Source organism: Silene latifolia, chromosome 4 (genome assembly GCF_048544455.1).
Source record: "Silene latifolia isolate original U9 population chromosome 4, ASM4854445v1, whole genome shotgun sequence".
Taxonomy (NCBI): domain Eukaryota; kingdom Viridiplantae; phylum Streptophyta; class Magnoliopsida; order Caryophyllales; family Caryophyllaceae; genus Silene; species Silene latifolia.
In genome coordinates this window covers 22,008,694-22,032,811 of record NC_133529.1, presented here as the reverse complement: position 1 = coordinate 22,032,811, position 24,118 = coordinate 22,008,694, and the positions used below count along the sequence as shown (strand labels likewise).

The 24,118-nt window shown below is 36.1% G+C and overlaps 3 protein-coding genes and 1 long non-coding RNA gene across 5 annotated transcripts; 2 read left to right on the top strand and 2 right to left on the bottom strand.

Annotated features, from left to right (window-relative positions):
* Positions 1–3,043: 3,043 nt before the first annotated feature.
* Positions 3,044–6,156, top strand: LOC141653223 (geranylgeranyl diphosphate reductase, chloroplastic-like). Its single transcript, XM_074460913.1, has 4 exons — positions 3,044–3,335; positions 4,003–4,554; positions 4,665–4,989; positions 5,538–6,156. The coding sequence occupies exons 1-4, from the start codon at positions 3,195–3,197 to the stop codon at positions 5,912–5,914; spliced, it is 1,395 nt and encodes a 464-aa protein (XP_074317014.1). The 5' UTR covers positions 3,044–3,194; the 3' UTR covers positions 5,915–6,156.
* On the bottom strand, positions 6,057–7,633 carry LOC141653224 (uncharacterized). The gene is made up of 2 exons (XR_012547359.1): positions 6,917–7,633; positions 6,057–6,810 (listed from the first exon to the last, which is right to left on the bottom strand). It is a non-coding gene; the product is annotated as an uncharacterized LOC141653224 (long non-coding RNA).
* Positions 7,634–10,556: 2,923 nt separating this feature from the next.
* LOC141653227 (uncharacterized) lies at positions 10,557–16,175 on the top strand. 2 transcript variants are annotated; one of them, XM_074460916.1, is made up of 8 exons: positions 10,557–10,807; positions 11,816–12,095; positions 12,606–12,677; positions 13,190–13,254; positions 13,418–13,571; positions 14,465–14,548; positions 14,648–14,737; positions 15,645–16,175. In XM_074460916.1, the coding sequence occupies exons 2-8, from the start codon at positions 11,835–11,837 to the stop codon at positions 15,765–15,767; spliced, it is 849 nt and encodes a 282-aa protein (XP_074317017.1). In that variant the 5' UTR covers positions 10,557–10,807; positions 11,816–11,834; the 3' UTR covers positions 15,768–16,175. The 2 variants fall into 2 exon arrangements, with proteins under 2 accessions (XP_074317017.1, XP_074317016.1); XM_074460915.1 differs by having other exon boundaries at positions 10,580–10,807; positions 11,809–12,095.
* A 2,977-nt stretch (positions 16,176–19,152) lies between these two features.
* On the bottom strand, positions 19,153–22,844 carry LOC141653222 (putative arabinosyltransferase ARAD1). Its single transcript, XM_074460912.1, has 3 exons — positions 22,181–22,844; positions 20,212–21,720; positions 19,153–19,783 (listed from the first exon to the last, which is right to left on the bottom strand). The coding sequence occupies exons 2-3, from the start codon at positions 21,166–21,168 to the stop codon at positions 19,286–19,288; spliced, it is 1,455 nt and encodes a 484-aa protein (XP_074317013.1). The 5' UTR covers positions 21,169–21,720; positions 22,181–22,844; the 3' UTR covers positions 19,153–19,285.
* Positions 22,845–24,118: the final 1,274 nt, after the last annotated feature.

Genomic DNA, 24,118 nt, shown 5'->3' with positions numbered 1-24,118 from the left:
ACTAAATTTATAGAAGTTTTTTTTTTTTTTTTTTTTTTTTTTTGTCAGAATGAGAAGGCCAACTTATGCTATAGCACATTTCGCAATAGCATGAGCGGTCCTATTTAGGGCCCGAGGACAAAAACTAATAGCAAAGCAATGAAAACATACAAGAAGATTACTAATACAACATAAAATAGAACTTGCTTCCTGTGATTTGTCCTGAAGACCCGCAACCTGGTAGACTAAATTCAAGCAATCAGTAGATGCATCAATATGGGTAAAACCTTTTGAAAGTGCATCTGAGAGAGTAAGGTAAAGCGCATTAGCCTCAGCTTGAAAAGCTGACGAAGCCCAAAATCTCGCTTGACTTCTATGGATGACCTCACCGTGAGAGTTTTGAAGAACCCAACCCGCGGCCGCCTTGAAGTTGGTCTAAAATGAAAAGTCGAAAAAAACTAAATTGAATCTATAGAAAAACTTAACTGAATGTGTAAAAACTGAAGTAAAATATAAAATAGGATCTTAATACTAATACATAAAATTACTCTAAAAATGAAAAAGTTATTCGTATACTCCACTTTGTTAATAGTTTATCACGGGCAGCAGATGTCCCTGTGCAGTCACGGGTGAGGGAACCAGGACTCTGGTTTTGGTCACCAAATTTACAAACTCTTTTTTATGAAATTCAATACAAACTTTTAAGTATAATACACTCGTACATTCATATTTGAGGCCTCATATTTTTAGTACACTTCATTTGTTTCTAGACTATCGGGCTTAATCAGGTTTTTAAATCTCCCTTGATTAGGGAAACTTGATACTAGTAAGTAGTATCGGGTACTATACATAGACGAATTTAAGGAGGTGGGTGAGCAAGTGCCCCACTTGACTTCTGAAATTTCAATACTTTTAATATAAGCTGCGTGTCACGGTCCGCTACTTTTGCCGGACCGTGGCGCGCACCCTTGCCCGTCTCAAGGCAAGATGCAAGCGACAAGGATCTTCGTACTAGTGAGCGATCGCCCACTAGCACGATACTCGGGTCTCGGGGTGTGAGTCGGGATCCTAGTGTCGATTCCACAAACACGGCTTGTTAGTAAAGTGAAGGCAAAGAGTCGTTCACAACAAAGCAACAACAAGCAATACGAAGGCACAAGGTAGGAAGTAGATTTTCATTCACTAGTACTCCCTAAAGAGGGAAATTTGATATTTACATCCTGGTAGCAGGAAACATTGATTTTACAAGTTTAGTTCAGAATAGCGATATACCTATTTATGGAAACCTATTCTAAAACTACTAAGAAAATACTTATTACAAATGTACAAGGGAAATGAAATTACATAAGCATAAATAAATCTAAGGGTTCAAGTGTGCGGATCTTCACACTGCGGTAGAGAACATCAAAGTGCAGTGGCATAGGGCTTTTTTCAAGAGAGACATGGGTTCGAACCCAAAAAGAACGATAAAATTCTAGAGGTGAGTAGAATTTGAACCCCGAACCATTTATATGAGTGATCAACTTAAAATCACTTTGACACCACATAATCATGTCCATGTAACAACTAAAATTTTCTTTTAAAGAGCGTTTCAAATACAGGAAATCAAATGTTAATTCATTAAGCCAAAAAATTCTCAACGCTTATTCAAGAAAAGTAGAAAACTAAATTTTATGTTAATAATTTTTCAATTTTATGTTTTGGTTCAATTACGTTATAGCTATGCATTTTTACAATATATAGACTAATTTCTAGTTCCGTCATTTATGATTTTAATTTACCTTAGGTGAAAATTTTGCGTTCGCCCCTGGTAACTATAGATTTGGAAAAGGGATGTATAGTTGTAATTGAACAAATATATGTTGCATTTTATTGAACAAATACATGTTGAATTAATATAACTTAATTATTAATTATCGGTTAATCTTGTACAAGATGATTTTACGGATATAAAAAGTGAGATTTTACAAATATTATTATTATACATATTTGTGCACTAAAGAAATACTTCATGTTTTGAGACTTGTGTGTTTAAAATGACTTAAGTCTGAAGACACAACACTTGGGTGTGGGAAGTACAGAGAAACATTCAAACAGAAACTCAGAAAGTGTTGAAAAAAGTGACAAGTAGTGATCTACACATCAGCCTTCAACTAGAGCTAATTAAGCTGACTTTGACACTTTCGTAACAAAAGAAAAAAGTTATCTTGGTTTCATTTTTTTTTTTTTTTTTTTTTTTTTTTTTTTTTTTTTTTTGCAGAATGATATTATTTGAGTTCTAAGAATGACATTAGGTGGACGCGTGTCCAATTTAATGGTCCCCCCTAAACAATTTAATTGTTGTAACAAAGTAAAAGTTGATATTGACTAATTGTTTCAACCCATAATCCCATGATTATTGCTGGTTTTAGTTGTGCTATGCAAGAAGTTAACTAGCTTTGATAGTGGGAGACAGAGGCCGAGCCGAAGGTCGAAGGGGACTCACGATGGTGGTCGAGCGGTGTAAGAGTGTCGGTCGGGTAGATGAGATTGGGAAAACTTGGTTGATGACTAGGGTTATAATGATATCGAGCACAATATCAGTCACTATTGTGCTCGAATCATTATTGTTAACTATAATTGATTGCTAATAATGTTGTGCAGTGAAAATGGTAGTCTATATTATGATTGGGGTTTTCAATAGAGACGAGTAATGAGGCTGATTAGGGTGCGAGAAGGTTAAACCATTAGGACATACCTATATTCGTTACTTTTGTCAATTTGCAATTTGGAAAGGTTACTATAGACAAGTAAAACAAATTTTTACCAAATATGTCAAATAAAAAAAATGAGATGACTTCACATAATAAGCCTGAGAGTGTAATAAGAGGTAAACAAAACAACAGATGGCAATCATGCATTGGTTGAAACATCTTGATATCTAGACCAATGGGCAAATTACAATGCCAAAACCAGCAACCCACATAAAAGTGGGGTAATATGAGGCTATGAATGAGCCATCCTTGAAACGACCCATAAAAAAGAAGCCATCACAAAAATCTCCAAAATAAATCTACACCCTACAATCTCAAAAAACCAACGAAATCTTAATTGTCAACCCCACATCTATCTCAAACCATATCCTATATTCAAAAACATAAAAATCCTTAACAAAGTGCACACTCAGTCCACACACTTTCCAGCTTGAACTGCCAATCTGCCATAGACCAAGTGCAATGGCTTCCTCAATGGCGTTCAAGCCCTTCACTGGTCTCCGCCGATCCACACCCGTCTCGACACGGGAATCAACCCTTCTCGTCAAGCCTACCTCCATCAAGATCAACCCCTTTATCAAAGCTGGCCTTAACAGTCCCAAGGTCTTTTTTTCCTTCTTTTTTAATCAAGTTTTGTTATTTGGTGCATGAATGATGCTACATTTTCTGTCACATTGTTCATTATTCTACTTGACCGATTTTCGATTCGCTATTATTTGGCTTTGGAATATGTTAGAGCACAGCAAAGGGCTCTATAAAGTTTAACTACTCCCTCCCAGTCATTTGTTTACATATTCCATTTTAGGTGTCTCATTCATTTGTTTCCGTTTCTATTTTAGGAAGGTTATCTGAGTAATTTGATCATACACGTTCATTAAGTTCCACTTGTCATCCACTTGTCATCCACTAAAAACCACCACAAAATGGTCTCCTCCCCTTTCCTTGGTAATGTGCTAAAACCAAAGGTAAACAAAGGACCGCGGCGGAGAGAGTCTTTCTTATATTGAGTAGCAAACAGTTTATATATTTGTCACATTGTTGACTCTGTGTCTGCAACAAAGGGGTAAGGTATCCTCCTGCGTCTTTTCATTGATGTAGATTAGTTTTCGAACTCAGGTCCTCGACAACCTTACTTAGCTATGGCATGGTCCGAAATAAACCAAAGGGGAAAGGATATGGCATATAAAGACTCAGTTGGCCTCAATACAAGAACTCCTAAAATGCCATATCATGCCCTCTGTAAGAATCTGATAGTTTTTCACTTTACCAGGTCGAAGGCCGGAACCTGCGGGTGGCCGTGATTGGTGGTGGGCCTGCAGGAGGGGCTGCAGCAGAGACACTAGCAAAGGGAGGCATAGAAACATTTCTAATTGAGCGAAAGATGGACAACTGCAAACCATGTGGGGGAGCCATTCCATTGTGTATGGTAGGGGAGTTTGATTTACCCTTGGACATTATCGACCGTAGGGTAACAAAAATGAAGATGATTTCGCCATCAAATGTGGCTGTGGATATTGGGCAAACTCTAAAGCCACATGAGTACATAGGCATGGTTAGAAGGGAAGTTCTTGACGCTTATTTACGCGAGAGAGCTGCTAGTTCTGGTGCAACTGTGATTAATGGATTGTTCTTGAAGATGGACATTCCTAAGTCACCTAATGCTCCTTATAAGCTTTATTATACTTCCTATGACACTAAAACCGGTGGTGTTGGTGTTAAGGAGACTCTTGAGGTTGATGCTATTATCGGTGCTGATGGCGCTAATTCCAGGGTTGCTAAGAACATTGGTGCTGGGGATTATGAATATGCCATTGCCTTCCAGGTTAGATCTTGTAACAAACTTATGATGTGCCCGGATTTCCTTGAGTGCGATAACTGTTACTGTATTTCTCTATGGTGAATACCTTAAATACATAATGTTCATTCTTCCAGGAGCGCATCAAAATACCAGACTCAAAGATGACATACTATGAGGACCTGGCAGAGATGTATGTTGGGGACGATGTCTCCCCGGACTTCTATGGGTGGGTGTTTCCTAAATGTGACCATGTAGCAGTCGGAACAGGAACAGTTACCCATAAGTCTGATATCAAGAAGTTCCAACTTGCCACACGCACTCGTGCTATGGACAAAATTGAAGGAGGAAAGATCATCAGAGTTGAAGCACATCCGATTCCTGAGCACCCAAGGCCAAGACGTGTGCTAGATCGTGTGGCACTGGTAGGGGATGCAGCTGGGTACGTGACCAAGTGTTCAGGTGAGCAATGCCTAACATCTATGTTTGAGAAATGGAGTCGATCTACCCTACTTGACAATTTAAATTTAGTCAAGTGCCAAAGAAAACCACATGTAGATTCAAATGAAACCTCGCAAATTCACTGACCCATATTATAAACTAGTAACCTCTTGATCTCAGTTTTTAGTGGGTTTACTGGTATATGCATGGGGAAAGTTGAATTGGGTTGATCTCACACTCTCACACTATAACAACCCGGCCCGCGACGTCGTAACACAACCTCAATAAGATGAGATGTGTACCTTTGGGTCTATTATTTGTCCTCACTTAAGCCCAAAAGCACAAGGCCTTGTTACTAAGTGGTGGGTGGAAGCCCTTATAAACATATCATAAGCCTCTCAATTTTCCGATGTGGGACAACTATCTCACAATCTCTTGGGGTGTTACACACACAGTATGAGACTACTCTCAAGCTTGAAAACATGGGTTCAACTTCAAACCCTTACGACACGATCATTGTAATTTTTGTCACTCGACTTGATTCTTTTGTCTTGGGTCTGCCATTGTAGGGGAGGGGATATACTTTGCTGCAAAGAGTGGAAGAATGTGTGCAGAAGCTATTGTGGAAGGTTCAGGGAATGGAAAGAGGATGGTGAATGAAGCAGACTTGAGAAACTACTTATCTAAGTGGGATAAGAAATATTGGCCTACATACAAGGTGTTGGATATCTTGCAAAAGGTATTCTACCGGTCTAACCCAGCCAGGGAAGCATTTGTGGAGATGTGTGCCGATGAGTATGTACAGAAGATGACTTTTGATAGTTATTTGTACAAGACTGTGGCTCCTGGAAACCCCTTACAGGACTTGAAGTTAGCCGTGAGGACGGTTGGTAGCTTGGTGAGGGCATATGGGCTGAGAAGAGAGATGGAAAAGATTGAGGCTTAAGGGTTACTTATTCGCTCATGTTTTTTTTTTTTTATTGTAGTTATTGTCTGTAATTTGGTTCGAGATCTTGAATACTGTTTTGAGATGCAACATTGCGATGTAAGTAGAGAAAATTATTCTCCGTGATACATCTTTTAGGCTGTTAATCATTGTTTTCGAGCCATAAATTTGCTGTAAATTTCTTATGTTATGCAGCTGTAAGCTTGAACCATTTGCTAAAGCTGGATGAAACTTTTGTGTTACATGGCTTAGCTCAAGCTGCTTCTAGGGTCAGTAGAACATCAAGAGGTGGGCACATTGGGAATTATATCTACTGCTCTGAAATGATGTATACTAAACTACTATCGACTAGTTACTCAATTAACTAAAATGGGACAGTAAAATTTCTGCAGCACTTTGACAGGCTTAGCAACAATGGCCTTACTGAACGAAATAATTGGCAGTTTGGCACGGTCTTAAACCAAGTAATCAAAAAACTGGTATCAATCACCACACAGTTTTACTACTGCGTACCTCATAAAAAAAATCATCGCAATTCTTATTTCTAAAATTAGCGTGATACACCAGAACTCCTTTCTTTCAAATTCAAACGCCCCATACATTCAAAATCTCACCGAAAGGTGGACTTGGGGCTCTTGGATTTGAATTAAGGAGTATTACAGGAATGTTCACGATCTCAGCTATTGAAGATGTTGGCTAACGCACCTGGTAAAGTCACTGAGGGTGGTATCATGGCCCGGGCCCGAACTCGTAAGAAACAAAATTGCCCGTGTGGTTCCCTTATACCAAGAGACGAATTGACCTATGGAGAAGCTGTGTTTAGGTAAAATGCTGAAACTTTATGCTGTAGACTTCATGATTCACCCTCATAAATAATGCTCTTTCATTGTTGGGTGCTGTAAAAATGAAAGATATGTATTAATCAGTACGGGGACTACGGAGTATTAATTTATGTTCAGGGGTTCCATTGTAATTTCTAAACACCAAGACATGACCACATACCCGGTATAAAGATTTTCTTTTGGGCTTCTCTTGTCTCTTACTGGCATTAGGGCGCGAAAATGGAGTAGCCTGATGCCCATTCTCTTTTTCTGTATGAATTGACCATATGACATTTTGAGTCTCCTCAATGTAGAATGACTTCAGGAGAACCATATACCTTGTCAAGCAACTACCAAATGTCACAGCAAGAGCAATTTCCTTCTCTAAAAAGATGAATCCTATTCCTATCACGGATTATCACTTTCCGATTATAAGTTGCAGAAAATACTTTGGCAAAATGATGGCAATCAGCACAAATTCTAACACTATTGGCGACTCTTATTGTTGCGCCTGGAGGAGTTGAGATAACTCCAAAAGCAATGGCTAGTTTTTCACTATGATAAAACAGTGCTCTCTCCTTTTCTGTTGCATTCAAGTCGTGTAATTCTGAAGATATTTGAGGTACATATCCAGCAATCTTCAATTGCTGCAAGATTTCATGGACCTTTGCGTATATATCATCCTTGCATGGATGTGAGAAGTCATTAGGGACAAATTCATGCACCGTTCCTTTCAGTTCAATTGTACTACACCCAGGTGTTGTCATGATTTTCTTATCCTTCATGAAATTCCGTAGTTCTTTTACTTTATCCCATTTCTGATTAGAAGAATAGGTGTTCAATAGCAGTACGTAATCCCCGGCCTCTTGTGCTTTAAGTTCAACAATATGCTCAATGGTTTTCTTATCCTTCATGAAATTTTTATAAATCCATTATTATTAAATTGAGAAAAAGAATATCAACATTAGCCAACAACAACAACAACCTCATCAACTTCAAAACAAAGCAAACAATACATACTAATAAGAAATTAAATAAAAAATAAATAAAATACCCCCAAAATAAAAGAACACAAACCTTTGATCATCAAAATCATCACAACTTAATCATTATTTGCAATATTATTGTCTAAAACTTGAACACACATGGCACCATCATCGTTTTCGCCATCGTCAAGTCGAGGCGATCCTCTAGAACCGTCTGTAAAGCCAAGTTACCACCTCGAATATTTTGATATTTTATGGGTGAATAATATTTGGATTTAGATGTAGATTTGAAAAACAAATGATTTTGTTGTTCTTTCCATTAGCAAAGAATGAAGATGAAGATTATTGGAGGAAGGATTGTTTATTGTTGTTTTTGAAAAACAAAAGCATGCTGATGGGAGGAGAGACGTATGTCAATACTGAAAAGTTGATGTGGTGGGGGGTAAGAGTTTTACTTTGACAATAAAATAATACCCTACCATCTATCCTATAACCAATAAACAATTACCCTATAATTGATAATCATTACTCTTGCACATGCTGATCCGGCCCGTTTGTGTACAATATGGTACCTATTCGCTCCGTCTCTTGTTTGTGACGGATAGCGTCCGTCACAAACAAGAATTTGTGAAAAAGAGTAGCTACGTGGAAGACATTGTATTAATTTCTAGAGTCTTCTCTTAAAGTAGCTAGCTTTCAGCCATATATTAAACTCGTTGATCCTGTTTAAAAAAGTCTTAACTTAAAACATCTCCTTTAATCAAGTATAAAAATCGTATTAAATTAAGAGAGTCTTAAACAAGTTTGTGATATCCAAAACTTTTAAAAATTACATCTACAAAGTATTCTATAAAAAGACATCAAAGTCAATACTAGCTAAAACTACTTTTAAACGACCATATTAATTCAACTTCACCTTTCAAAATTAGCAAAAACTTCAAAATATATGGTCAATTTCTATCAACGTATAACATGAACTATGGAGTATTCTATCAACATTATCGCATTCATATCATATACATTCAATTTCAGTAATAAACAATATCAATTTACACGCGGTAAATTTTTCCTAGCTATATATATATGTATAAAGTATAATTATGATTTACAGTTTGTCACATTTGTTTTACCAAAACTAATACTAGTTCATACGGAGTACTGCTATTGTTAAATTCTTCTATCAATTGTTTTTTTTATGAGAAAATAAAATTAGTAAAACTTAATTATGTTGGCCACTAAGATTAGACGTGGATGAACGTATAAAATACATGGGATGAAGTTATGGAGTATAAAATGGATCAGAGACATTAATATAATACGAGTAATATTAACAAACAAAACTAGTTGCTTCAAGTCTAAGATTGTTTAGTATTGAGCTAAAGTCAACACAAACTACAATAAACTAAGGACCGGACAGGGAAGTAATTAAGCGAACAAGTAGACAAACTACCTAGTTGCGTGTTTTTTTTTTTTAAAAGGAAGACACTTCATAGTTCATACCATCGATTATAGACGGTTGTCGACGGTGAATACCCCAATTTACTAAAAAAAAAAAAAATACAATCAAAACCTGAACGTTAAAATATCACCAACTAAGAGAAAAAAAAGAGCGCCGCTTCTAATAAAGAAATCACTTGAACTCTTTGTGACGGGTTTAACGAACAACATATGACTATTTTAAAATAAAAAATAAATATTCAAAAAATTTTATTTATCAGCTCATTGTTACAGTTTATCATTAAGAACCACATTTCTCCATCTGAGAATTTGTGAAAAATAACATCACACTTCATACTCTTATTCTGATAAAAATCGTCTCATCTTTGCTTGATTTCAAGATGCTTACTAAGATCTATTGATAAAGTTAGTCTACTTAATTGACAAATAGCAAATTGGATGAAATTAGTAAACTACGATACTAAAGAATTAACCAATATATACATATGTTAAATAGTAAATACTCCCTCTAATTCAATCCAGTGCAGTAGTGCACCCATTTGTTTTTGTCAAGGTCAAACTTTGACCGTTAATTCATTTAGTTTTATAATGATTTTTTTTTTCATAAAATTATATTTTTGTAAGAAAATTTATAAATATTATTAAAAGGCAAGTTAATGGCCTAATTGACAAGAATTTCACATTTTCGAGTCAATTATGATGGCACCTTATCACCTTGTAAAATTACTAAACTAACTCTTCCACACTATACATAAATTAATTAAAATTCCTTACAAAAATGTCATTATATCTACAAATCACATCTAAGTTTCATATTTTATAATTAAAATTGACATTTTAATTAAAATTTTCGTAATCGAATGTGTTAATGAACCGATTAAGGTTTTTCATACTAATTTTTTTAAACCGATTTCACAAGATAAAATGTTGGTTGAAAACCTTATATGTTTTTCCTTTGGTAATTGTTAAACTTCATTTTTCAAATATCGTACTACTTATAAATTACACATTCATTTGTTTATTTTATGTATAAAAAAAAATACGCTTAAAGTGCTGCCTCGAAGACCACCCAAAAAATAGTTGGGTACATTACTTGGATTGGATTAGTGGGAGTAATAATTTTTTTTTTTTTTTTTTGCTAAAAACCACTCAAGTATCTTTTGCATATTATTTTTTTTTTCGCTGAAAAAAATATAACATATAAATGTTGGAAAATACGGTTAGAGTTTCATCTTAAACACCACAATGATGTAAATGAAAAAAAAAAAAATGAAGGAAATATAACATACGATGACGTAGTAAATCCGACTTTCGATAATTTATTACCCAAATTTTGGAATACTTGGCATTATGAGCAAATACGGAGTACTAACTTACAACGACCGTTAGATGTCCGAAATACGTCACTTGTTACAAAATCCAAAAGCCACCCCCCTTTATATGATTAATTGATTGATTCAATTTCTCAAGTCAAATTCATACAACAAACAACTCTATACCAAACCTCCTTAATTTATAAAATAAAGCTCCTAATTATTGAACCTACCCTTTCTATATTATCATTTCATTTTCAATCCATTTTACACATCAATCAAATAATTCAACCCATTTTTAACAATTAATCAAAGGTAAAGTTTTGATCTTTAACATCATTTTATGATGATTTTGTTTGATGGGTTTTTGTTATTTGTTGTATTAATTAATTGTTCGGTTCTTTGATTTTCTAGGGTTTTAGATTTGTTCAATGTGATTGAGAATTGGGTATTTTTTAAGTCCAAAGATTTGTGTTTTTTTTTCATGGGTTTGATGCTTATTATTCCATTTGGGTATTTGGGTGGATTACCAATTTGTTTGAGGATTTTGATTTTGTCAAAAAAAAATTGGTTCAAAAGAATGCCATTTATGATTTGACACTGTTGGGAGAAATTTGGGGATTTCTGATGAAATGCTATTTAATTTAGCAGTTCTTTAATTGAGTTGCTGGGATTTGATCATGTTAGATCTGGTTCTTTTAATCTTTTTTTTTTTTTTTGAGGGAACTGGTTCTTTTAATCTTGTGGGTTGAATTTGGTAGAAAGTGTGAAACTTTCAATAATTTAATCTGTTCTGATGCCTAAATAAGGAACTTATGAATCAGTAACTATTGTGTGAGACCGTCTCACACTGTGAAACGATCCCATTGTGTAAAAATGACAACTCATTTATTAGCAACAAATGTGTTTTTTTACAGAACTGGACCGTCTTACTCTATAATTTGGGCTTATGAATGCTTTAATTGGAGGTGTCAACTGGAATTGGTTGATTTTTCATTAATTTGATGCAAATTTAGTGTAGTCAACTCTAATTTTTGTAGAGTTATGCAATTTATCAAGGTGGGTTAGTGAATTGGCTCTTTATCATACCTAAGAGTCTAAGCCCCAACATTTGGATGCTTAATTAGCGAAAAAGTGTAAAACCATCCATTAAAGTCATATATACCCCTTTCTGAAACAGGGGTAGCTAATAAGAGAAGTTATGGGAAGGTGTTTAGCTATAATGTAATCGGTTTTACACTAATTTAGTGTAAGCCCACCTTATAGAAGAATTTGTGATGTTTATTTCTCTGACCTTGATTAAATTTTTTGTTAAGCCAACAGCTTGTATTTGCAAGAGGAAATGAGTGATCATCTGGTTGTGCGCGTGGACCAACTGATTACACCCAACACTATGCAACCCGTGAGAGAGTCTCAGGTTGCACGACCTTCAGGCGATAGCAACGCTGCTGAATCGTCTGGTTCAGCTGAAAATGATGATTCGGGAGAAGATTGTGGGCTAGGCGAAGAAGAGCCACTCCTTCAATTGGAATGCCGGATTTGTCAAGAGGAAGATAGCATTAAGAACTTGGAGACCCCCTGCACTTGCAATGGCAGTTTGAAGGTACTGTAATAGTGTCATTTCCCTTGTAGGCCTTTATAGGAAATTTTGTGGATGTCTTTCAGAGTTTAATTTGAGAGCCAAATGCAAATGCCGCATATTAAACCTTTGAGAACAAACTAGTATGCTTTAAATGGCTTGCGTGGATGGAGGGCCATTATTATAGGATAATGATAAAAAAAAAAAAAACAATGGAAAATGTTGATCTTGTATGAAAGGGAGCTCAATGCTATGTATTCTTCATATGCTAACTGTGATGGATAATGCCTCTCGTCTCTGATCGTCTGATGAGTTGCTTGATCTCTGTATCTGGAAGGTTGGTGCGTAGCGTAGAAAATTAATCTGAGTGTTTTCATGGCTACTTAGGATCAGATCAGGTGTTTAAAATAGGATGACATGTACTTTAGTTTCATTCATACTTAGTTGTTTGTAGGTACTTGGTGCTCATCTATTTCCCTATCTTATGTTAGCTTTTACGTTGGCTAATGCTTTTGCGGTTTTGCTTGTTTTCAGTATGCTCACAGGAAATGTGTTCAAAAGTGGTGCAATGAGAAAGGAGACACTATCTGCGAGATATGTAATCAGGTACATTTTTATGGTTTTGTCAAGATTCTGAATGTTATGACTTTGTTAATGGGTTTCTTGTTATGGCTGTGTGCTTTGGCTGTATATGTCTTTTTTGTTGCATTGTTGGCTTTGTGGCATAGGATTAAGTCCCCTTTATCTGATTAGAGATTGATATTTCTTTCTGATACTTTATATAGAAAATTATTAAGCCACCGAATATTTCATTTTTTTTCATGTATTAGCAACTCAAACCCGGGGTAATAAATAGCTGAACGGATAAACAAAATACAAGGTTAAGGTTGGCGTGACCTTTTGGTAATTGATTTAATTGAATAGGCGTAAATGGTCTGTAGTTTGCTGTTATGTAAAATAAGTCAATCCTTTCTGTTGGAGGCCTAATGTGTAGTGCCTGTGGCTTTGCTACTTGTTTAGCTCATTCATTATATACATTGTATCAAAACTCGGATATATTTAGTTATGCTATTACTCATGTTTCATTCTGTCTTGTGTTTTTTTTGTTTGGTATGTAGCCTTACCAACCTGGGTATACTGCACCACCTCCTCCACCGGCTGATGAGACGGCCATAGATATCAGGTGATCTTTGTGTTTTTTTTAACCTAAGTATCTCTCTTATTCTGTCTTCTGTTACAATTTCGCCCAGTGTCATCCATATTTTATACTTTTTCGGAATTAAATTAGCAATATTTGCATGTTTTTATATTCTTATACTCAATCTCTTGTTTGTTGGTGACAACAGTCAGTGGACAGTTTCTGGTACACCATTAGACTTGAATGATCCACGTCTTTTGGCCATGGCGGCAGCTGAAAGACGTTTATTGGAAGCGGAATACGATGAGTATGCTGATACGAATGCCAACGGAGCAGCATTTTGTCGTTCTGCTGCCCTTATTGTAAGTTGGCTCTGTCATGTACTCTTAGTTTGAATCCTGTCACCTTTCTTTTTTAAATGTTTAATACTTTTTGTGTGTTTGCTAGCATTCTTAAACTGTACATGAGACATAAGATGGGGTGTTCTAGATTCAGTTTAAATTTCCCCCCCTCCAAATTGTTTACATTTCGCAAAAATGTAAATAAAGAAATTACACTTCAAAAAATAAGACAGTCCTTAAATACGTAAAAGCTTCCAACAGTTTGGTCTCTTTACTTAATCTGTGGATGGGCCTCTAAACTATGTTACTATAGACTCTTCAGTTTGGGGTCATACATGTGTCCGACGTTAAAAAGGATATGGATATGAAATGTCTAAACACTTGTCAATCCGACACTTCTCCTAACAGAAACAGAAATGGAGGCGCGCATGCCAAAAAGTAGAGGAATAGACTTTTGTGTGAAGCATTTAGAGTGGTTAAGTATATTAAGTTCTATTTCCAAACTCCTGTTTGTTTTCACTTAAAAACAAAAATCCTTGCATTTCAGATATAAAATTAAATACTCGTAGGATTTGAAGAGGTGTCCTGCTCCCCATTTTATCATTTCTGGAGAGGTTTTTCCGTATCACTAAATTTGTGCCTTAGCGAGTCCAATACTTTTCATGTGTGTCTTTTTGCAGTCCATTTCCTAATTTTTCCGTCTTGATTGATTGACTGAAAAATAGATTTTAGAAATTACCTATTCGTGCGCTCTTTTTTACCATCTGCATGAATCATGATACCAAAACATAATCATAAGTAGTAAGACCAATTCCTCCGCAATGGGTTTCTTGTTTAAAGCTTAAACATATGGCTCAGTGAAGCAAATTGTATCTTTTATTCATGTTCTGGTCTAATGGTCATGTCTTTGGCAGTTAATGGCTTTGTTCCTGTTGAGGCATGCTCTCTATGTCACGGATCCTGATGAAGAGGATGATGATGTCTCTACTTTCTTCTCCGTAAGTCTCAAGTGATACAGTATTTGTATTAATAGAATATGCTTCCGTATACCTCTTCTACTCTTTTGGCGACATTATTAACTGATGGTTTCTTGGCAGCTTTTCTTGCTTCGGGCCGCTGGTTTTCTTCTTCCATGCTACATAATGGCATGGGCTATCAGTATACTGCAACGCCGCAGACAGAGACAGGTTTGTCACTTTGTTAATGAAAACTATTCCGTATTCTGCACACCTCCCCTTTCCTGTGTATTTTCCATCATACTCTAAAATGAAAATGTAGATGAGGATCTTCACTAGTTTAGTTGGTAAATTCATCCAAGGTGGTTCACTGGTACGCATGAGTCATGACATGGGTTTGAAAATCCGTCAGCATTGAACTGCTCTTGTGGCTCCCTTTACAGAAAGTAAAACAAATAAATAAAACTGAAGATGTAGATACGGTCTTCCGTCTAAAAGCTTTCTTCCCATAAACCAAATTTTTAGAATGGAAAGAACGTATAGACTTGCAAGACTTGGCTGATTTAGGTTTTTTGAAACGACGAGGAAATTGCCATGGTAAAACGATATGATCCGTCCCAATTTCAGCAGCTTATACTGTGGCCTTTTGCTGTTTCTAGTCTAGTCTTGTTTCTTATTTTCCTTCTCCTTTTTTTGTGGTCTTTATTTCTTTCTTCCCCTCCATCTTTTATTTCATGACTCCCTTCTTTTTGCTCTTTTTACATTGATAGCTCTTTATTTTGCCGTCCTTCCAAAATGTTTGGACCCCTGCAACACCACCTTTCTCATCGTCTAGACTCTAGAGGTCGAGCTTTATTTATCCAGCACTTCCACATCTTAGGCCCTAATTAACTTGTTATCGCGTTCCAATTGAGGACAATATAAACGGGAATATGGGATGAAGGGGTTGTTAAATAGCGGTTTCAGTTTTTTTGAGTATTGAGGCCGTACTACAAATGTAGTCAATGCCGTTTCAAATGTACCGATTGATAACATCGAGATTCTTGAGAATGCAGTCTATTTAATTGTTTCGAGGCATTATTTTTTCCTTGCTGTGTTATGACCCTCATTCTCTTTTCTATGTACTATAAACACTCAGGAAGCAGCAGCACTGGCAGCAAGCGAAGTTGCATACATGATACAGGCAGGACAACATCGGGGTGTCCACTTCACAATAGCCCCTACTCCGCCAATTGATCCCCATCCCGAGTCACATGAATAATTCCCATATCTGAAATTGCTTCAAGATGATTAAAAGCTCCATGTTCGGAGTTTTACCGATACCAATTGTAAGGTTTTTGTAAAGCTGTCGGTTGATGCGAAAACAAATGCCATTTTCTGGGCATTCGTTGTACCTTCAGAGTTATTTATTCCTTGAAGAACTGCCCTTACCTTCAGCTCGAAATTTCTTTGTACATAAAACGATTATGAGACCGACGCTAGGTGGCCAATTATCCTGCTTAGCACTGGAGCTAAACTTGTACCGATTTACACTCCAACTTGTAAAATTCTAATATTTCCTTTCAATTCTGTTGCATAATTTTTCAGTTTCAAAAAAAAAAAATGTATATGTCGTATCTTCACCGAGGTTCAACATGTTCATGTCTATTGTCATCTCTTAATTTATACGGAGTACGTTGCATATTCAGTTTTGAAAAAAAATTATACGTTATATTTTCACCGCGGTTCAACAAGTTCATGTCTATTGTCATCTCTAGATTTAGATTTAAATTCCAGTTGTAGAAAATACAGTATCCCGTCTTTGATGGCCAGGATCCGCGGTGTCCTCAGTCCTCACTCGATCTATTCATGTTAACTTCCGTATTTGGGTCAAGACTCTTGTATAAGATAGTTACATATGGTTATGATGTTTGGATATACTTCCTCCATTCAACTCCACTCTACCACTTTACTTTATCACGTTTGCCAACACGTGTTTTACGCGGTAAATATCGTTAGCTACGTATTTGCAAAAATTATAAAAGTTAGCTATTTTTAAAGCAATCGTAAAAACGAATCAAATAAGATCCCACATGAATATATTTCCACTTATGTATTGAGAGAAAATTGAAATTGAATGTTTATTTGTGAATAGTGTAGAAAAATGAAAGTGGTAGTGTGGAGTTGAATGGAGGAAGTATTTCATTAAAGTCGAAATTATGGAGCCTTTTTCTTTAAATAGTTGAGTCGTACATTTGACGACAAGCATTTAAGAAACAAGTGCAGATAAGCTGTCCCATTTTCACTCATATCTTGTGTCTCACTGTTTATCTTTCTAACATATTCTTAATCGTTAAAAAAATACGTAAATTATACGAGTATTAAGCAAGTAATTAATGAAACACGAATATGAAACCGAGAAATCGGCACTCATCGGCCTCTATTTTTTGTCTTGTTATGTTTATAGGTCTACTAGGCGTTCAAAATTGAAGGGTTGAGGTCCAAAGGTACGATCTTTTGATAGCAACAACTCATATTTGAATCTTTTGATTTAACAGTTAAAGCAATGTTTTGGCCAGTGGAAGCATTTTTTTTTTGTGTTGGACCATACCATCTTTTTTTAAGGAACTAGAATAAGAAGCCTCTCAACATATTTCTACTTTAGTATGGATTCCTTGTCCCTGTAGCAACTAGATTAGATATGCTCGCTTTGCATCTACCAGTTAACTAGCCTGTTTATCGAAAATAACATCGCCTGCTGTCGTTGTTTACAAGTCGTAAAAATGATTTCTTTATCAAACCAAACATTCCTTCTGGTTAAGGATTAACTAGTTCCGATTTTCTTAGGAAAACCTAACAAGTCGGAGGAATCGAACTAAACGAAGGAAGATTATCTTGACCGCGTTTAGGTCGAACTTGGATGAATAAACACCGTTTACCTTACAGCAGTACGGAGCCAAGATTTGCAGTTAGGTGGGCGTGAAATTTTAGCAAGGGCGAACAAGTAATATCACAAGTGAAACTTGTTCAAAATTTAACTAAAAATTTCAAAATTTTCATTTTTCAGCGGGAAAGAGTGCCCCTGCTAGCCCCCCCTTGCTCCACCATTGCCTCAGAGCTTTCTCCGTTACTTTGTTTAATTTCCGTGTAAGACGAGACGAGATGTATGAAGCATGGGACGATGATATGACTAGTCCTTGCTTGGTCTAAAAGGGAAATAAATCACAAATGATAGGAATGTAGGGAACAATTGAAAAGATACTTGGCTTCCAAAGGGTAATGTGTCCCAACTTACCTTTTTGTTCAAACTTCATAGATCCTTCTACTAAAGAAAACAACATCCTTATATATATCCTCTACCTAAGGCATCTTATAATTAGAGAAGTGAATCTTACTAACTTCTCTACATGTTTTAGGTCCCTCTTTCTTTTGCTTTATTCTTCCAATTTATAAGGCTTCTTCATCACATAACCATATATATAACACACATCATCTTGATCTTAGAACCTAATATTGTACTACAAAATCCCACCCGATTTCGGTAAATGGGTTGTTTCATTCATAAAGTGTTCATAATCTTATTATCTTGTCTTGCATTTCTAGTTGCTATACAATCTCATAAGGTAAATGGGTTAAATAGTATAGACCTTGCCTTAAGAGGAACGAGGATTCTCCTACGGGTTCCTGTCGATGATCTAATTCACTCGCATAGTCCAGCACCTGCACCTCTACCAACACCCACAAGACATCATTTGAGGGTGTTCAACCCTGATCAATCAAGCAAAAGACGGGTTCCAAGGGGTTCGGACCCAATCCATAATAGGTGTTGATATGTAAACAAGGACTGCATTCCTCTGAAATGGGGAGCTCACATTTTTGGCAAAGACAAAGGTAGGTCATACTTATACATGCAGTTTTAGGTGTAAAAGAGAGCAGTTTAAGAATTATAGGTCTAAATTGTTTGTTGTTTGTTCCGAGGTCGGTTTCTTTCATATGGGGCTGGTTTTGAAGGCTTAAATTTGTTTCCAAACTATGCTAAGAATTCATATTCGAGACTAAAACCCCTCTAAATCGTCGTAGATCCTCATTGTAATAGAGTAGACTTGGTATAAGTGTATAACATATGAAATTTCCTGGTGTAACTTTTTAGTACTTCCTCGACTTTTTTTTTTTGTGTGTAAAGGGAACCATGAAGACGGTTTAGACTTCGTCAGTTTTCAAACACGTCATGAGAACCACACATCAATCACTTATGAGCTAACTAGCATCTGACCTATAGTTACCTGTACAACAGAACCTCTATAAACATTTCCTTTGCAAGGACTTTATCTCGCTAAAATGATGGATCACTATACTGCCTACATCTAACCTTCTCAGGGTCGTCTTATAACCAATTCCCAACCAGTGGTGGCTTTATTTACTATCGTAAACCAGAGTTGCACCTACTCAGTCCCCACCACAACCCTTTTTGATGAAGCTACAGCATCAAAGTATTTAAGCGAGATGCACGCGACCTTACAAAAAAAAGGGACAGAAAAAAAAACTGCGATTGATTATAACATGTTAAATATGAAAAACCTGTGAAACTATATCAATAACCACCTTACCTCTCGATAAAAACTCAAATTAAAAGAGCGAAAAAACTTATAAACACACGGCAATCAGTAATGGCATGCTAAACATGACAAACCAGCAAAACTATATTAATAACAATGGTTGTGAATTTGTGGTCTACATTTCTCTACGTTACACTAAAAAGCCAAGAGTCAAAGACTTATCTGAGGGATGAGGCGAGAACATCTAGGGCATTCGATATCCCCTCTCAGTACGGTTCACGTTGGAAGTATATTTCTTGCGTGCTAATGCCTGCCAAATCATATCAACAGCATCACTAGGCTGAGAGGGATACTGGTACTCGAAATGATGGGCAACTTCTTTGAGCCTCATCCACATCATTGTCCACTCGTCCCTTGGGATTCCCCGAAGAAGATTCAGCAAGAATCCTGGTTTAATAGCATCTGATGCCCAGACAAACACGCTAAATCTCGAGTAGTCTAGGACATCCTCGTACGGAAGTTCAATGTCATCACTGATGATGACAGGAACACAATGGCTGACAATTGCATCAAAAAGACGGTTGGAAGATGGGGTGTCTCCGGCTATGTTTAAGCAAAATTTGGACGATCCCATCCCTTGGCTCGCTTGACGGACCCCACTTCTTTGTGCACTTCCAAATGTAAAGTGCACGTCACTCTCGTCCTTTAGAAGATAATACAGTTCTTGGCGAATTGCTCCTCCCTATGCAAAAATGCACAATTACTAAATGCATTCGACATGCAAACAAAATCACAAATATCATGGCATAATTAAAAAACTTCTAGCTTAAACAGATATTGGAGACATTTTTTGGGTGTAAAGGAAGAACTAAAATGACGTGACTGACATACGCAGATTTCAATCCTTTATAAGATGACATAATTCACTTTTAGCCCACACGGACTCTGTTTACGAAGTTAAAAGAGGTCGTATTAGAAGAAACTTTTTCCATATAAGCCATCTCCCCTCCCCCTCAAAATCAACAAATTTCCACAACCTGAAAACTATCAGTTCCTAATTCTGGACGACTATTTCCCAAATAAAGTACAATATCCAGCAAGAAAACATATGTAGTTTATGACATAGATGCATAACAAGCTTAATACCAGCAAATAATTGAGATTACTCACATCTTTCCGATATATTGCTCCTTGGAAATAGATTAACGTAGGACGTCCCTCAAATGGTGCTGAACTGTTATTGCTGATGGGCTTCACAACATGTTTGTAAGGGGCAATTATATCCTTTTCAGGATTAGCAGTCTTAGCCACATATCTCCCAAAATCGGCAAGCACAAAACGGGCAGACCCTAACTTCCTTCTAGCATACAACATGCTATTCGGATGATGTGCAACTATAACATGGTCAGTTCCTCCAGACTTCCTCCACTCGGGACGCCTCATCAAGTACTCAACCAGCTTATTCTGTAATTTTCTATTGAGGCTAACCTTCTCTTTACCGTGAACCTTGGAATGTCGATTGTAACTCAAGGATGCAAAAAATGGGACAAAGATAAAATCGGCTTCACTTGGTTTTTCCACTCTAATTACACTACAAGGCCTAACTATTTCCTTAATGTTAGATGACAGAAGATCAAGAGTGAGCCAATATTCTATACTATGCTGCAAATTCAAGCCACCGGGATACCTTGGAACCTGACTAGGGTTACTAACGTCAGGCCATATTCTATTGGAACCCGCCTTCCACTCTAGTAACCCAAAATGAAATTCAGGAGGCATATCATACATGTATACTCTGAGCAGAGCTTTATTTTTGTCACAAACGGTAGGTGCTCTCTCATTTAAGTCGGTATCACCAAAAGCCTCAACTATGTCATCTTTGGTCTCATGAGTGTCTTTTATTGACGGTGCTATTGGTATAACAAGACGCTCAACTGATTCACCATTTTCCTCGGGTTTGATATAGACATTATCATCACCAACTACAATGAACTTAAAAACCGACGATGGCATGAAAGGGTTAATGACTGAGTGGAAAAGAAAGAATGATGACAACACGAGGAACAACATCGACAACCCCGTTACACTTAAAATCAGCCTTGACGATCTCAAGGTCTTTTCCGACATAGCTATGTTCTTTGCACAACCAAATCATCTACTCCCAAAGGCTCAAGAAATCACCATGCCATTACTAACAACACAACAAGAGATAAACCCTTCAAGCTACCATTTTCGTGAGTGGCAAAATAGATCTCTTAGCTCAAGGAATGCTAGATTTATTAGGCAAAACAAGATTGCTCAAGAGTTTAAGCAATGAAAAGGGTCAAATGAATTAAAGGATTTATCCCCTACCGCGACTAAATTTGGCAATATCGTACAAACTACCACATGATACAAACTTTCAACTTCGAATTTATGGAAAGCTGCTTATTTCTCCTAAAATTACAAACAATCAATGATCTTAACCATGATTTTCAACAATGGGATGCTCATCCAAGTTTCAATCACCCAATATAACATGTACTCTACACTCTAGTAGGCTAACAAATCCCACCTACCTTTACCAGCCCATCAATTATATAGCTTAAATTACTTTTTTTTAATCACTAACTAATCAATGCACCAACTGCTCCAACAAAATGTTCAACTTCCACAAATCAAACAACTTGTTTAGTTAACCTGCACAAACAAAACAAAACAAGCCAAAGATGATTTCTTTTCCACATATCAGCTCTTACTACATTATACACGGATTATATCCAGTGGCGGAACTAAGAGGAGCTAGCAGGAGCGCTCGCCTTCTCGAACAATCAAAATTTGAAACTTTTATAGCTAAAAGTTTGTTTCTTTCTTCCAAATTTACAAATATACAGTACATTATTGCATTACTAGTTCGCCCCCTAAGGCCCTAACTATAAATCCTGATTCCGCCACTGAATATATCCAAGACAAAACAATATTTCAGACTAACAACAAAACCAAATATGCGAAAACTAAATAGAACAAATAAATAATCATATTACTCTAAATACTCGTTATAAAAAGCAATAATTACTTTTAAATAAAGAAATAAATGCAAAATCCAACAGAAGGGTAATTAAGAAATTTAATTTCAGGAAGTGGGTTGATGAGAACTTACAGGGGAAGTAGCTGATTTCAAAGCTTCCAACATGAGTTTCCATGGCTACCCTTATTTTTAGAAGCTTTTTGGAAAGTGTAAGGAGTGTTATTGTGTTAATGGAAGACAGAAATAAAGTGTTTTTTAAACAATTTACCAGAAATAAACTACTCCAGTAGATTACACAACATTATTAATTTATTAATATTAATATCTCAATTCCCAATATTTTTTGGAGGATGAAATTAGTGAATATTTTAATGTAAACTAATGAATCTAAACAAGAATAGAATCAGATGACTTTTCAACACAACTAGGGAAGGGTTACTTTCTGAAAAGGTGACGAATTTTACGTGCATAATCAGGAAACATTAAAATATAAGCTTTAGAAAATGAGGATTCGTTGTTAATACGTATGAGATCTTAATTAAATGGTTAACATAAAATATGGTGTAAGATCGACTTATACATAAGACGATTTTACGCAAAATTTATTGAATGGTTTATAGTGAACAAAAAAATGATCGTTGTATTTGTTAAGTGGGTTTAATCATGGTGACGAACAAATTTGTGTTTATTAAATTGAATGAACATGTGTATGGTTGTGATCACCTGGTAGTACAGAGGAAACAGAAGAGTACAGAGGAAATTGATGAAGTCTATGCAAATCACGAGAAACTCTCCTGGTTTTGGCTTAGTTTGCTCATGCACTTTTGTGGATTTGCCACCTACATCAACTATCCAAATTACAATTATTCTCAAAAAAAAAAAAAAACTATCAAAATTACAATTACTTTTTTGATACAAATAAAAAAAATACTTCGTCAGACTTATTAATTTGAAATCGGTTAATTTTATATCGGCCGATTCTATGTTAATATATTGTAAAACGGATCTTATTGTAATTTCTTTGTGACAAAGTGTGGCTTTAAGGCGATTCTTTAATTGTAGTTTTGCTAAATGAAAATGTATTGGGATTTTTTTTATTTAACTTTTTTGCAAGCATTTTTTCATTAGTTCAAATTCTAGGATTTAAACCCGTGCAAAAAATACACGGGTTGTAATAACAGGCGCTGTCATTGGATACAGGTTCATATAAATGAACATTACTAGATGTGAATGTCGTGACAGTATAATTTAATAAACGTTTTTCATTCCAACGACATATAATACGGTTTTCATCATTAACGTAGTTAACATATGTACTTGTATAATTTAGGGGGAAAAAGGGAAGGTTTTCATTCTAACAACAGTTTTCATCATTAACAAATCACAAATTGTTCTATGAGACCTATATCTAGGTAAGACTAACCCAATAGCATAAAGCCCAACAGAAATACTTAATAGAAAATGAAATAATACTTTTATTTTAATAACCTAATATTTTAAACTAATAACTTACATAATTAACTATGTTAGTTTTCATTATAAATTATAAAGTTATCAAAATAAAATCGAAAACTGAATATATTAATGTTTTTGCTTGGGCTTTTCTCCTATTGGACCAGTCTTATGCTATAAGACGGTCCTATAGGAGAATTGCTGTTAACAAATTAAACTAATCGAATCAATCTATTAGTTGTCGCTAGAGTAGGCAATGCGCCGTTCTGGGCCGGCCTGTCGTGCATTTCCCCAAAATTGACCCGGCCCAGGCACGGATATTGGGCTTCTCGGGCCGTGTCGTGTCAGACCCACTGATCCAAACCCACGCCGCGGCCCGCTCAAGGCACGACCATTTTCGTGCTCGGGCCGTGCCTGGGCCATGGGCTTTTCGTGCCTTGTCCGTGGGCCGGCCCATGTGCTTTAATATTTTTTTTTATTTTAAAAAAAATTGTTATATTTTTAATACTTTTTGTTTAATAAATGATGATTAATGATTTAAATATATATTTTATTAAATACTCTGTATTAATATACTTTTTGTTTAATAAATGATGGTCAACGGGCCATTCTTCGGGC